This window comes from Periplaneta americana, chromosome 8, assembly GCF_040183065.1.
Source record: "Periplaneta americana isolate PAMFEO1 chromosome 8, P.americana_PAMFEO1_priV1, whole genome shotgun sequence".
In the NCBI taxonomy this organism is placed as follows: domain Eukaryota; kingdom Metazoa; phylum Arthropoda; class Insecta; order Blattodea; family Blattidae; genus Periplaneta; species Periplaneta americana.
The window spans coordinates 21620911-21637439 of record NC_091124.1 but is presented as its reverse complement, the minus strand read 5'-3'; the positions used below and the strand labels follow the sequence as shown (position 1 = coordinate 21637439).

Sequence of the window (16529 nt, the reverse complement as noted above, 5' to 3'; positions counted from 1 at the left end):
ACCGGTACGAATCGTCGCTATGGACGAAACCTGGACTCGCTCGTATGAACCAAACTTGAAATGCCAATCAAATGAATGGAAGCATCCCGGTTCTCCTCGTGCGAAGAAAGTGCGCCCTACACAAAGTGCTGTGAAGGAGATGTTCATTGTGGCGTATGACATTAATGGGATAATATACACCACGCTATATCTCCAAGGCGGACTACTAGTGCAGGTTCCTGCAGCACCACCTTCGTCCAGCGCTCAGGAGAAAACGATGACACTTGGTGGTACAGAATCCTATCATTCTTCATGATAATGCAAGGAGTCACACCGCTGCTGCTGTCAAGGACCTCTTGCACCGCTGGCAATGGGAGATTCTGGAACATCCACCGTTCTCACCCGATATAATCCATGCGATTACGATCTCTTCGACAAAGTGAAAGAACCACTGCGAGGGACCCGGTACAATACCAAAGACGAACTTATCTATGCTATAGGGCGGTCAATACGGAACATCAACAAAGATGGACGCGCTGATGGTGTACGCCGCCTTCCAAACATTTGGAAAAAGGTGATAAATAAAGGGGGAGACTATATTGAAAGTACGTAAATGTTGTACCCCTGTGAATAAAGCCATGTCAGAAATATCGAACTGTTGCCATTACTTTTTATCCAACTTTTGTATTATAGCTAAAATTGTCTTTAAAGTTTAAAATATTAATCTTCTGCTTACATGTTTGTATAGCGTCGTGCTGGTATAGATTCGTTTGTGTACGTGACATAAAATGCCATTGTCTCAGCCTTCACGTGTCATTAAATTCTAAATTAAAATTTACTAATAATTCTTTACTTCACTAAAGAAACTGCTCTGAATTCTTGCTTGGGGTCGTTTCATTCCTGTATCGTCACTGATGTGAACAAATAATACACATTACGAGAGGTCTGCAATTCCCAAGGGCTACTGAGTATTCTGGAATTCGTAAACATAATGATAGCCATAGCGGTGGTAAGTACAGGTGTGGCAATGAACCTCTGCGCTGCTTCCAGGTCAGCGCAACTCGTGCACTTCACCTTGCAGCACGTCAAGAACAGCGGGCGCACGTAGTGTTTGACTGCATGCACAAGTAGGAGCTTACTGAATCGTCAACAGAATCCCCTTCCTCGTCTTCCCTTCACTCTGCTCATTCTTGTTATTTCCTGTGTCCTTACTTTACTTTCGTCTCTTCTTACATTTTTCTCGTCATCCTTTCTTCTAACTTCGCTTTGCTTTCCTTACGTTTCAAACAACTTTATTTTTTTCCATCCCTCCATCCATCCATTTCTCTCTCATTCCAAATCCATCCCTCCATCAAATTCCCACTTCCTCCTTCCATCCATTCTACCATCTCCCCCCCCCCATTTACCGATATTTTTATCTTTCGTCCTTCCCTGCTCATCGTCTCCCCCTCTCTCCTTTATTCCGTGCCTTATTTCTTATCGCGCTACTTTCCCTATTCACTATCTTTTCTTTGTCTCTTTTTGTCCTTGTATTCCTATTTTCCCTTGTATTCGCTGTCATCTCCTTCTATTATCCTTGTTCTGCTAGCCTTCACTTTGTTCATCTCGTCTTTCCCGTATTCTCCTTGCCTTCCCCTTGTTCTTCTTCCCTTCCCCGTCTTCTTATTCTTCACTTTCCCTAGTTTTCTTTGCCTTTCCTATATTATCCTTTCCTTTCCTTTGCTCTTCTTGTCTCTCCCGTGTTCTACTTCCCTTTCCCGTGTTCTCCTCCCATTTCTTTGTTTTCCTTGCCTTCCCCGTGTTCTCCTTCCCTTTACCTTGTTTTCCTTGCCTTCCCCGTGTTCTCCTGCCCTTCCCTTGTTTTCCTTGCCTTTCCCGTGTTATTCTTGCCTTCCTTTTGTTCTTCTTCCCTTCTCCGTGTTCTTCTTCTTCTTCTTCTTCACTTTCCCTAATTTTCTTTGCCTTCCCTGTATTATCCTTTCCTTTCCCGTGTTCTCCTTCCCTTCCCCGTGTTCTCCTTCCATTTCCTAGTTTTCCTTGCCTTCCCCGTGTTCTCCTTCCCTTCCCCTTGTTCTGCTTGCCTTCCCCGTGTTCTTCTTCCCTCCCCCTTGTTTTTCTTTCCTTCTCCGAGTTCTCCTTCCCTTCCCCTTGTTCTGCTTGCCTTCCCCGTGTTCTTCTTCCCTCCCCCTTGTTTTTCTTTCCTTCTCCTTGTTCTCCTTCCCTTCCCCTTTTTCTGCTTGCCCTCCCCGTGTTCTTCTTCTCTCCACCTTGTTTTTATTTCCTTCTGCGTGTTCTCCTTCCCTTCCCCTTGTTCTGCTTGCCTTCCCCGTGTTCTTCTTCCCTCCCCCTTGTTTTTATTTCCTTCTCCGTGTTCTCCTTCCCTTCCCCTTATTCTGCTTGCCTTCCCCGTGTTCTTCTTCTCTCCCCCTTGTTTTTATTTCCTTCTCCGTGTTCTCCTTCCCTTCCCCTTGTTCTGCTTGCCTTACCCGTGTTCTTCTTCCCTCCCCCTTGTTTTTCTTTCCTTCTCCGTGTTCTCCTTCCCTTCCTCTTGTTCTGCTTGCCTTCCCCGTGTTCTTCTTCCCTCCCCCTTGTTTTTCTTTCCTTCTCCGTGTTCTCCTTCCCTTCCCCTTGTTCTGCTTGCCTTCCCCGTGTTCTTCTTCCCTCCCCCTTGTTTTTCTTTCCTTCTCCGTGTTCTCCTTCCCTTCCCCTTGTTCTGCTTGCCTTCCCCGTGTTCTTCTTCCCTCCCCCTTGTTTTTCTTTCCTTCTCCGTGTTCTCCTTCCCTTCCCCTTGTTCTGCTTGCCTTCCCCGTGTTCTTCTTCCCTCCCCCTTGTTTTTCTTTCCTTCTCCGTGTTCTCCTTTCCTTCCCCGTGTTCTTCTTCCCTTCCCCTTGTTTTTATTTCCTTCTCCGTGTTCTGCTTGCCTTCCCCGTGTTCTTCTTCCCTTCCCCTTGTTTTTATTTCCTTCCCCTTGTTCTGCTTGCCTTCCCCGTGTTCTTCTTCCCTTCCCCTTGTTTTTATTTCCTTCCCCTTGTTCTGCTTGCCTTCCCCGTGTTCTTCAACCCTTCCCCTTGTTTTTATTTCCTTCCCCTTGTTCTGCTTGCCTTCCCCGTGTTCTTCTTCCCTTCCCCTTGTTTTTATTTCCTTCTCCGTGTTCTCCTTTCCTTCCCCGTGTTCTTCTTCCCTTCCCCTTGTTTTTCTTTCCTTCTCCGTGTTCTCCTTTCCTTCCCCGTGTTCTTCTTCCCTTCCCCTTGTTTTTATTTCCTTCCCCTTGTTCTGCTTGCCTTCCCCGTGTTCTTCTTCCCTTCCCCTTGTTTTTATTTCCTTCTCCTTGTTCTGCTTGCCTTCCCCGTGTTTTTCTTCCCTTCCCCTTGTTTTTATTTCCTTCTCCGTGTTCTCCTTTCCTTCCCCGTGTTCTTCTTCCCTTCCCCTTGTTTTTATTTCCTTCTCCGTGTTCTCCTTTCCTTCCCCGTGTTCTTCTTCCCTTCCCCTTCTTTTTATTTCCTTCTCCGTGTTCTCCTTTCCTTCCCCGTGTTCTTCTTCCCTTCCCCTTGTTTTTATTTCCTTCCCCTTGTTCTGCTTGCCTTCCCCGTGTTCTTCTTCCCTTCCCCTTGTTTTTATTTCCTTCCCCTTGTTCTGCTTGCCTTCCCCCTGTTCTTCTTCCCTTCCCCTTGTTTTTATTTCCTTCTCCGTGTTCTCCTTTCCTTCCCCGTGTTCTTCTTCCCTTCCCCTTGTTTTTATTTCCTTCTCCGTGTTCTCCTTTCCTTCCCTGTGTTCTTCTTCCCTCCCCCTTTTTTATTTCCTTCTCCGTGTTTTGCTTTCCTTCACCTTGTTCTGCTTGCCTTTCCCTTTTTTTCTTGTCTTCCCCATGTTCTCCTTCCCTTCCCTTCCATTCCGTTCCCTTCCCAACCCGCCTTCTCCATCCCTTCCCCTTGTTTTCCTTGTCTTCCATATGTTCTCATTTTCTTCTCCTTCCCATTCTTCTGCCTTCCTTCCCATTGTTCTTCCCTTCCCCTTGTTTTCCTTTTATTCTCCATGTTTTCCTTTCCTTCCCATTGTTCTTCTTGCCTTCCAGTGTTCTCGTTCTCTTCCCCTTGTTTTCTTTGCTTTTCAAGGGTTTTCCTTCCCTTTCCCTTGTTCTGCTTGCCTTCCCTTTGTCTCCTTGTCTTCCCCTTATTTTCTGTGTATTTTCTCTTCTTCTCCTTCTATTCTTCTTTTCTTTGTATTCTCCTTCTCCTCCTTCTTCTTGTATTCCTCTTGTTCTCTTTGTATTCCACTTTTCCTCTCCCCTTCATTTCTCGTACACCCACATTTTTACGTAAAGATATGTAGCGTAGTACAGCTATGAACCTGTCAATCTGTCTTTGTTTTTTTTCTTTCTCTTTATTTCGCATTTAGTTCTTTTCATTCTCGTTCCTTTCATTTTTATTTATGTTTTCTGTCTCCTCTATAGGACAATATAAACACAAATGTTTGTACAGCATAATAATACTTGAATACATCAACTTCTTGAACAATGAATTAAAAATAATGTCAAGCGTACTACATTTCAAGTTCATATTAAAACTTTTGATCGTGTTACTTTCTTTATTTTATATAAATGGGGCAATATTGATTGAAGGGAAAATTCTTCAAGATGCTGCTCTAGAAGTAGCAGATCTCCCGGCCGCACATCGGTGTGGAATATCCCTCGGAACCTGTTAGCACTCTCGTGAATTACACGTGCTCCAGATTTTCGCGTTTCCTTGGTCATGGGGCCCTGCTTTATTGAGATACTGGCCACTGAATAAAATATAAGGCGAGCTAAAATGGCGACGGCGCCCGGCAAATGTTTTCATTACAAGGTACATAAACACTACTTAATGAAATGGGAACTAATAGGGCCTCCGGCAATAAAGTGGTGTGAAAGCCCACAGAACATAAAATTCCTCGCACAATTAGTGTCAGGGCTGCTTGTTCGATTGTGTTCGAGTAATATTTGGTCAATACGCAAACGTTACCTCCGACGCATGCGCCTGGAGACTGTCTCCCCGCAATAGTGGACTTGCCGCCAAGCGGCGTCGGGTCAGTTTGGAGCGATGGCAGGCCACGGCGTGGCGCTGAACCCATGAATTCTACCACCAGGCAGTGAATTCGAAGACGTGAATGTAATGTGCTAATAAGAGAAACGGATTTTCATTTCATAGCTCCCTTCACAGCAATCTCCTGCAAGGATACAGTCACGTGTGTTTCTGCCTGTCATGTCTCGATGCGTTGAATCCGCTGAACTCGTGTGAAAGCGTGCAATGCGTTATTTGCTGCGTGTATGAAGGCTCCCATGTGATCGCACGTCTCAACCGGTTCCCCAGAGGCACCCATGGGCTAGGAAGACAACCCCAGAGGCTGATGAAGCTGAAGTTTTCAAACTCTTCGTTACCAGATTTTACCTTCGCTGAACGATGATTGCAGGGTCGGATCATTTTATGAATGGTAAGTTTACACTTCAATTCTTATTAGTTGCATGACACAGCTGTGGGCATATTTGCGTTCTTTGAACCTGAAGCGTTAAATTTACAAAGAAAATCAGATTATTTTGAAGATGTGGGTTTAAGAGATTGTTAATTTTGGTACAAAATTGTTTAATCCTGTTTTCAAACTATTTTACAAGCATTTAATACAATTTCAGCAGTTATTCCAATTTTTTTACGTACTAAAAATATGAAATCTGTCACTTTAAATTATAGTGAGAGCAATTGAAGAGTCCATTGCAAGAATGATGGATGTCACTTTATTGTCGAAAATGAACCAAGACTGTCAATGCATAACTTAAGACATATATAGAATGTACATAGAGAGTTATATGGCATTAACACTGATAGTCATTGTCCAGTAATGATAGGAAAATCACAGTTAGGCTTTGAGCGCTAAGCATTTCAAACTTTTTAATTGCTTCTCCTGAAAAATGTATTCCAAATGACATCCATCATTCTTGCAGTGGACTCTTCAATTGTTATTCAAGTTCGAGTGCCTCATGTATGATTTTACTAATTTTATTATCACCTTTGTTGATGAAGTCTCAAGAAGGAAAAAAATACACAAATAATTATATTTTCGCTCATTTTCAGTGACTTATTTTAGTGAAATACAACATTTCACAAAGAAATTTTGTATACAACAATATGTCCACATCTGTCCTGCAAGTTCGACCCTGAGGTCTTATGAAGTCCAGAAGTTCGCTGTATGATATACGAAATATCAAACAAATAAAATTATATTTATAGATATTATATTATACATCTTCATAAACTTGAAGATCTCAACATACTTAATACGATAAGCGTAAGAAATTTTCAGAGACTTTTAAAGGCTACCGGTTACCGGTACCATATTTTTACGGATACTAAATCTCAACGTATATGTAATTGTTACATATTGATTCAAATACAGCTTTCGCTGTCAGTCTGTACATATCATGCATGTGATCATAGCAACAAGGAATGCAAAATAAATAAACAAACAAAATAGAGCTAACCCGCAACGTAGCAACGCTCTACATTTGTTTGGTTACCTACGTCATGAAAGATTGCCGATCAGAGCCCTCTGACAAACACGGAAAACAATAACAGCAATGTAGGCCTATATGTGAATGAAGGTTGTCTTCCTGCATCATCCTGTGTACAGAAAATACCGCTGTCCGAATCGATATTATTGCTATAAGAATTATAAAGTAGAGTTATAAAGTTGTACTATAAATGTTATGTAAATGACATAATTAAACCACAATTTCTTCTACAGGGAATTTTGGTTGCACTTGTTTTACTGCTGGTGAAGAATATATTACCATGATTTTTTTATTTATTTTCTGCCTTCCTCTTTGTCTCCGCATATGATCCATATATCTTAATGTCGTCTATAATCTGATATCGTCATATGTTCCGAATTCTTCTCCCGTTCACCATTTCTTCCAGTGTATATTTTAGGAGGCAGTTTCTTCTCAGCCAGTGACCCAGAAAATTACTTTTTCTCTCCCTGATCAGTATCAGCATTATTCTTCCTTTACCCACTATTTCCAACACAGTTTCGTTTCTTATTCTCTCTGTCTATTTCACATGCTCAATTCTTCTCCATATTCACATTTCAAATACTTCTAGTCGCTTCTCTTCACTTCGTCGTAATGTCCATGTTTCTTTCCCATATAATGCCACATTCCACACAAAGCACTACACTAATCTCTTCCTTACTTATTTCTCCAGATGGCCGCAGAAGATGCTTCTTTTTATATTATAAGCTAGTCTGTTTTTAGCCTGTTTTTTTTTTTTTGCTTGAGGATCAAGATAACTGTAACATTGTGAACTATTATTTTATTTGAATAAGTTGTTCCGGGGCAGGGCATCGAACCCGGAACCTTTGGCTGAGCGTGCCAATGCTCTACCGACTGAGCTACTCAGGAACTCTACCAGGCTCGAGTTCAATTATTCCCTTTTTATCCACATACCTGAAATGGGTTGACAAGATATCAGAGACCCAACACTGAGTGCACACTTTCTGTGTCTTAAATTTGTGGTTTTCTGTTAAGGAATGTACAGTATATTATACAAATCTGGCTTTCGGATATAGCTTCCTGTAAAGCTGGTTTGAATAATTTCAAGAGAAAAATTGTTATTTATTTTACCAGCAATAGCTATAGTTCAATCAAAATTTCTTCTGAACAATATACAACATTTCTCTTTATTAATACTATCCAAGTATATGTGAAAGAAACAGCCTACATCATAACTTTAAATGAAGTTTACACGTTTTATTTTATTCAGTTAATAATAATAGTATAACATGTCTTCTTCTAACATATTTTAGATAGCAGTAGATTGTGACACCTTTATTAAGACTTTCATCACGTCTTTCTAACGATCCATTTCCATTAGGTTTAGAATTTTATGCAAAAACTGTACACTTAACCATATGGTTCAATACCAAGCGGAAAGCTACGCATATCGACTTTTGAGAAACGCGTATTAATGATTTTTTTTTTTTTTTGCAAGTTACCGGTATTAATAAATTGGTGAGATCTAGAACGGTACTCTGGAGAAAATCTTCTGCAATCTATAAATTTTTTAACCACTCTCTGACGCTTGAATTAGATGGCAGTCTTCCTATAGTAAAGATGATATTTTATTTGTAGGGGAGACTGTTGTACCTCTAAACACTTTTCACATTTTATTTTTTTTAATTTTGGAAATGAAATATTTTAAATAAAAAAATGCTTTAAATAATTATTGAAGATTCCTTTACAATTTCCTGTATGTATTTTCCTGTTTTACAGATTTATTAAGGGTGGAAAAAATAAAATGAAGGGATATATATTGTGTTCAAAGGTATAACAGGTTCATGTACCTTGGAACATACCCTCTTGTAAGTTGAAACACCTGGAATATAGGTGGGAATATAAGCTGTAAAAGCTGACAATCATATTTAAAATGTATTTGCCATCATAAACCAGAGCAGGCTTCTCTGATTGAGATTTTATTTCCTGGAGGAGCAATAACCGCTTCAACAGCTTTCTTCAAGGCATCCGGATCAATTGGGGGCCTCTTAACTCTAGACTTACTTCGTGACATGATCTTAAAATAAAATAGAAACAAAAATAGATGGTATCATGTATTTTGGGACATGTTCCGTGGTACAAAATGTTTTGTGTTCAAAGGTACAAGAGGATGCACTTTTAAACAAATATGGCTCCCAAAACTAGAGATTCGAATAAATCATGGAAATTAAAATATGTTATTACTCACCAGATGATAGTAAACACACTGTACTTTAAAGATATTAACAAATACAATCTGGTTTTGTGTTAGAAAACATATATCAATGAACGAAATATTTACTTTTGGTACTAAAAAACTTCTTTTGTCCACAGAACTCACACTTTGTAATAAAACAAATTGAAACTACGACTAGGGCTACTTAGCGGCTTTCTCTACAATCTACTTCAGTTTCAGTCCTCTAGGTAGCAGCAAAAATTAAAAAACAAAAAATGTTCAAAGGTACACTATGCTAAAGGTACAACAGTCTCCCCTACGTCAATTACAGACCCGGACTCTACGAATAAAATTACACATTGGATCTTCTTCTGAAACGTCGTCATGAAGTTTTACTCAATTATAATGTGGTTACTAAAAAAAAAAGAGAAATGAAAACATTTTGGTGTAGTCATTAAGGACAAAATCAACAACTGTCAATTACGTAAAGAGTCAATACTCAACTAAAGTTCACCGCTGTGGAGTAAGAGTAACTGTGGAACGAGCTGGGCCGGGATCAAATCCTGATTGGGACAAGTCACCTGAATAGCGATGATTTTCCGAGGTTTTCCTTCAGTCAACTCAAGCAGAATTACTCGGTAATTTTCGGCGCTGGACCTAGGGCTCATTTCGCCATAACTAATTCAAGTATCATTATCATAATTACTGTAGCCATGTTTAAGGTATTAGGTACAGCTTCCAGCAGTAAAATTTTTGGAAATATTCAACATAGCCTATGTTTCAATATGGTGGCAGTTCACTGTGCAGTGATGAAGCATTTCCCTCATAACTCATAAATTTGTTAACTTTTTCATGCTCTCTTTCTTTTATTTTATCTGAAACTCATGTTTACAATATCATGCTCTTTCAACTGCATTTCTTAATAAATATTTTTTTTGTGTTAGAAGAAAATACTGATATTTGACCATTTTTAAAATGAATTTATTTTTTATCAATCTATCAAAGGTAGAGAGATGATCTTGCATCATATTGTAGATAAGGCATGCATAAACACACACAAAACATTTCATCACAGAATGTTGGATAGTTTTTGAGTTATGTGAGAAACGCTTCATCATTACACAGTGAATTCAATTTTGAAAAATAAAATCTAAATAATTTTTTTAAATCGTAAAAATATTTTTTTCATATAGCAGAAGGTCAGTATTTTATACATACTAATTTTAATTATTTTACAAGATAAAGTAATGGAGGGAAAAAAATATTGAATATTTCCAAAATTTTACTGCTGTAAGCTGTACCTAATCCCTTAAGTTCACGATGCAGCGTGTTGTTTAGGTACAAGAGCGCGACCGTTCGGCGACAAATATTCATAGTAGTAGTAGTAGTAAGCACAATAAGCTTCAGGCCGCGGTGTAAGTCTTCAGACCCCTCCTCTATATAAAGGAATATACAATTAACAGAAACACTTTCAACAGGATAGTTGGATGAATTATGTACAGTACCTGCAAAGACCGCATTTCCCCATGCTTTTTTAATTTTTATTTACTTAACTATTGTCGCACCATCGGATCTGTGCCCCTTCAGCGCTGTCGTCGTTCTTGGAAAAGTTAACGCCTCTACTCACTCCATCCCACCCGTTTCTCTCCCACTACGTTAAACAGCAGGCCACGAACCTTGCCGAATAGGGATGTTGCCAAACTTCCGTCAAACAGTGTCATGAATATTTCTTATAATAATGTAAGGTTAATTTATTACTTATTCATAATTTAATTTAAGTATGTCTAATGACGCTGATTGAACTACGATTGTTTGCAGATAATTATATTATTACAGTGGATATTTATTGGTTAAATTGAAATTACATCAGAAACATCATCGCTTTGCCACCATTTTTAACAGTATAATGTGGATGTATCTATGTTTCGTCTAAATACACAATATACTTTCCTTCTCTGCGAAACGCGCAATTTTCTTAAATAACTGGCCCTCCATGCTACAATATCATTTTTTTCAATCAAAATACATTTTGTATTTCTACATTTTTTAAATCTAAATCCCATGTCTCGAATCACTTTCCGTAGCGTTTCTCTCCCTCCTTGGAAATTTATTGCTTCTCTCGCAACCTTCAATAATTTCTCCAATGTCGGAACTTCTTTCTGCATCATATAAAATTCTTGTATCCTTCTTAAAATACATCGGTCCGTATCATCGACAAGAATTAAAGGTTCCCTTGGACTGTTCCTCCCTGGTGATTCTAGCTTTTCATCTCCTGCACAGACTCCCTCTCTCCTGATTTTCTTTATTAGGAGTTCTGACCTGTCTATATAAATTGCATAACAAAGTTGTATTATATTAGTATTAGTTAAGTAAGTAATTTTAATACGTAATCAATTGAAATAAAATAAGCCTCACATGTGATCACAGCTGCTCTTTTCGTTGCCTGATTTATAATAATAATAATAATAATAATAATAATAATAATAATAATAATAATAATAATAATAATAATGTTTTATTTTCGCTGGCAGAGTTAAGGCCATAAGGCCTTCTCTTCCACTCAACCAGCCTTAATCAATACAATACATAAATTTAAATTACAAATATTTTCACTACACTTAAAAGGTTCTCCAGCAATAATCTTCACTACACATTTATTTAAATTTAGATAAATCTATAAGGTAAAGTAGTAACTTAATTTATGAGCTAATTTAATTCAATGAATTATAATTAATTTAATATTTGAGATAGCTAGTAAAATGATGAAAATTAATTTAATATAAGCTTACTAGGACTATGTTACAGGGAGAATATATATATTTATATTTCTATAATGAGAATATTAATGTAATTGCCATTAGAGGTTTTGTAAATCTATTTAGAGAAATTAAAGATAATAATAATAAGAATGGACAGATGTTAGTTTCATTATAAGTAACAAATATTAATCAGCAATTCATCTGTTAAGTAAGAATTTATGTAATTTTGACCTAAATGAAGCTATTGTCCAACAACCCCTTATATCACTCGGAAGCGAGTTCCAATTTCTAGCAACTGAAACTGTATAGGATGAAGAATATAAAGATGTCTTATGGTAGGGTATAATGAGTAAATTGTTATAATGAGATCTTGTACTTAGCTGATGATATGCGGATAAATTTTGAAAACGAGAAGCCAAATATATTGGGGTAGCGGTGCGCAGAATTTTAAATAAGAGAACAAGAGAATGCAGGGCTCGTTGATCGCGACAGAGTTTGGAAAGACGGGGAAACATGATCATACTTACGAATATTACAAATATAACGGACGCACGCATTATGCACACGTTGTAGCCTGTTGCTCAAATTTGCATTTAGGTTACTTAATATAATATCGCAGTAGTCAAAGTGTGGCATCACGAGTGTTTGCACAAGGATTAATTTTAATTTATCAGGAAGAAAGTTCTTCAATCGCTTTAATGAGTGAATAATGGAAAATATTTTTTTTGGAAGTGTGATTCACTTGTTCATTCCATTCCAGGTGACAATCCATATAAATACCAAGGTTCTTCACAGTCGTACTGTATGGAATAGTAGTATTATTTACAATTATCGGTGGCAAATTTTGTTTGTCAGACTTCGATCTTTGATGTTCTATTAAGATTGCCTGCGATTTATAGGAAACAAATATTGACCTGTTTGTTTCTCTTCATCGCAAAATGCTATTACTTGCTTAATAATTTTTTTTTTCACCACTCCGTGCTACAGTATTCATGTTGAGTTGACAACACTGGACTGCAAGTGCAAATAAACTGTCCCGCAAGAAGGCTCAAAATTGTGAGTAGTGGGGGAGAGAAGGAGAGAGGGATAGAAAAGAGAGAAATAGGAATACAGGGAGAGAAATGAATTGCCAGGCTGAAAAGGAATTAAGGTTCAGTTCGCATATCTTACGGGGGCACAGATCCGATGGTCGGACTATATTAAAATAGGAACATGTCATTGTCTACTACGTCTATAGCTTGTCAAGTATTATGGATCAAGCGAATAATAGCATTTTGTGCCGGTTGCTGTAGAAACTAAAGTTGGTGAAGATCTTTATTGATTATTGTGTTTGAAAAATCCAAAATTCTTATACAAAAAATTTTTGAAAAAGAATCTTAAAATCCACTCACATGCATGCAGTTAATTGAATAATTGCTTTACATTTAATTAGTTTTCAGCTAATCCATGCTTTTGATTTTCCAAGGCAATTCAAAGCAATTTCCAAACAGTCGTACAAATAGTTGAACGTTTGTCGGCGCTCACAAAAGCTCAAAAAAAGTTCCGCGCAGTTTCGTTAAATAAATCTCTCACAACAGCCTCTCCAATCCTTGCAATGAAGTCCTGTTATCCTTCCTGCTTCGTACTTAAAAAAGAACTCTTCAGTAAAATATGTATTTTCATAATGGAATGAACAGGCACAATATTCCACGTAATGAGAGAATAAAACTATACTTTTTGTCCTCCATGTATATTGAGATACGCTCAGAAAGGTGAAAGAAGTTGAAGAATTGACGTTGTGAAGAGACCTTTTACGAAAGCAATGATTATTATAGGTATTATATTAAAGAACATTTCTATTATAATGAACCAATATCAGAAAAAGAGCGTCACCAATGCGGTACATGCTTCGCTATGATAATATTTACATGTTCCTTGACATTTCAATGCCTTTCCATTATGAGAATGATGTTCCAGTTCGTAGCAACTTATTTTTTTAACTACCATTTGAAATATACTGTATGTTTACAGTGTTCATATGACTATGTTAAAATTTCTTGTAAAATAGCAGCGGAATTCAGAAATAACATTTTATCATAAGGAATCCATGTACAGTAGTGGGGGGGGGGAAACCGGACCGACCCTTGTAGCTGATTTCAGAGCCTTGTTCACTCCAGAGCACAATAGACTGGTAACTAAGACTTTCGTGGTTCGAATCCTGCCTGGAAAGGAAACTTTTTTTTGTTCCTTATTCAAATTTATTCGGAATACTTTTCGATTGCAGCGATATTTTACTATTTAATTAACTTATTATTCTCAGAATATGAATTTTAACAACAATCGAAAAGTATTGGGAATAAATTTGAATAAGGAACAAAAAAAAAAAAGTTTCCTTCCCAGACAGGATTCGAACCACGAAAGTCTTAGTTACCAGTCTATCGTGCTCTGGAGTGAACAAGGCTCTGAAATCGGCTACAAGGGTCGGTCCGGTTTTTTGCCACTACTGTACATAATTAATTAATATATTTATTTATTCTGGCGGAGTTAAGACCATCAAACATTCTCTTCCACACCACCAGAAATATTAGGTTGACGCAGAAGTTCATAGCAGATTTTTTCTTGTAACAACACTGCGTTGTTAGGAGATTGTTTATCGTTTGTCATTTGTTAGTTGAAGTGTTGTACTTGTAAATACGCCTTGGATCTTGCGGATTTCAAGAACATTTGTGCTATGTTGTGGCCTAAAGAAAATGGAATGTCAGTGAAAAAAAAAGAGAAGAACATTTTTTACATATTTTTCTGTTTGAGTTTCATAGAGGAACAAAGGCAGCGGAGGCGGCTTGAAACGTTTGTACCGTGTACGGGGAAAATTACTATCCATCCACAAAAGATGATATTATGCGTCTGGGGATAAAGAAGGCACCGTGTACTATGAATTGCTTCCCAGGAATGTAATCATAACTGCTGACGTTTATTGTCAACAACTCAGACGCCTTGTGGCCGCAATTCAAGAAAAACGACCGAAAAGACTACATCAAGTACTGCTGCAACACGACAATGCACCTCCGCACTCTGCTAACATGACGAAAGCAGCATGAACTTGGTTGGGAGGTGATTCCACATCCTACACATTCTCCCGATCTTGCGCCCTTTTCCGTTTTCTATCCAACAGTCTTCAAGGGAATTCCTTTGACAAAGAAGATGCTTTATAATCTTGGCTTGACAACTTCTTTAACTCCAAACTAGCAGATTTCTTCCTAGCGTTGGTCCCACAACGTACCACGAGCCCAGGAAAGAGCCAACAGTTCATAGCGCTACCACCAGCAACTAATGACCACATACCGCGGGGTTCAATGTCGGTGGCGGTCTGCAGCAGACTTTACATCGGTGCAAGCCCGAAATATGGGAAAGAAAAGGAAATTATAATGAAAAGGGGAAAGTGTAATTATGATGACGAAATGAGCCCGAGTTACAACGCCGAAAGTTACCCAGCAATTCTGCTCCAAATGGTTGAGGGAAGAACTCGGAAAAAAACTCAACCAGGTAACTTGTCCCAACCAGGATATTTCAAATTTCAAATTCAAATTTATTCACAATTTACATTTGAAATGATACATATGAATATATACCCGAAATGAGCATATGCTCGTGCTCGGGTACAGTCCAGTAGTCTACATAAATTTTACAGAGGTCAATAATAATGTTAATGTTAGAAATAATAGTAACAATAGTAATAATGATAATGATAATAATAATAATAATAATAATAATAATAATAATAATAATACTTACTTACTGGCTTTTAAGGAACCCGGAGGTTCATTGCCGCCCTCACATAAGCCCGCTATTGGTCCCTATCATGAGCAAGATTAATCCAGTCTCTACCATCATATTCCACCTCCCTCAAATCCATTTTAATATTATCTTCCCATCTACGTCTCGACCTCCCCAAAGGTCTTTTTCCTTCCGGCCTCCCAACTAACACACTCTATATGCATTTCTGGATTCGCCCATACGTGCTATAATAATAATAATAATAATAATAATAATAATAATAATAATAATAATAATAATATTAGTAATGAAACATAAATATTTACAATAATAAAATAAATACTAAGATGGATGAAATAAAATATAAAACCACTTAGCGAGAGTTAACGCAATTTAAATAAGAATATAATAACCAGAAAAAAAAATGACGAACTCGAAAATCAACAGAAAAGTTCGTTGTAACGAAGACGACAGCAACCGCCGTATTGACATTGTGTTATGCATTATTGGTAGTAGGGGGGAGCCGAAAGTCTACGTAACTGCCGTTCTCTTCGAATCTTCTCGTACAATCATGGGAAGTTAATGCTGAAAAACAAAATGTCTACTAGTCAAATTGTTCATTATTACCAGGATAAATAGAAATAATACTGAAATACACTAGCTACCAAAAAGTAATTGGGCACTGTTTTTTGCCCCTTTAGAACCTCGTGGTACCACCTCTTGTTGGTATAACAGCAGCCACCCCGTCAGGCATGCTCTCCACTAGTTTGTGTAGGATATCCACTGGAATGCGTCGCCATTCCTCTTGCAATATGGCACTCAGTTGGACAATGGAAGTTGGCCGAATTTCCCGAAACCTCAATCGCCGGTCCAATTCGTCTCAAAGGTGCTCAATGGGATTGAGATCAGGACTCTGTGCAGGCCAGTCCAACCGGTGAACATTATTGTCTGCATACCACTGCATAGTAGCCACCGAAACATGGCATCTAGCACGTAAAATCCTGGGTGCCCAATTACTTTTTGGTAGATAGTGTATATTAATCACGTTTCAGTTATAGATCTCCCCTTTTGTGCAAGAGGTATCATATCAAAATATGAACCAGGCCCGTTCGTTTCACGGTTAGACATACTAACCGTTAGTCCACAGCGGTGGAGAGAGGTCTGTGGGAGAGAGAGGATTGGAAGAAATGGATTGGGAAGACAGGATGGAGTGGAGAGAGAAAAAAACATTAAAGTGCCATAAACTTTGCATACAGGAAGATGCATGTGCACTGTAAACGCGTGATGTACATTTGTCGTCATCCCC

The 16529-nt window shown here is 38.2% G+C and overlaps 1 protein-coding gene across 1 annotated transcript in view; it reads left to right on the top strand.

Annotated features, from left to right (window-relative positions):
* The first annotated feature begins 5057 nt into the window (after window positions 1-5057).
* Window positions 5058-16529, top strand: part of Syt14 (Synaptotagmin 14) — a 495921-nt gene continuing 484449 nt past the window's right edge. The window contains exon 1 of the mRNA XM_069832593.1: window positions 5058-5445. Within this exon, the coding sequence (XP_069688694.1) occupies window positions 5415-5445 (31 nt within the window). The 5' untranslated portion in view covers window positions 5058-5414. The remainder of the gene's footprint in view (window positions 5446-16529) is intronic.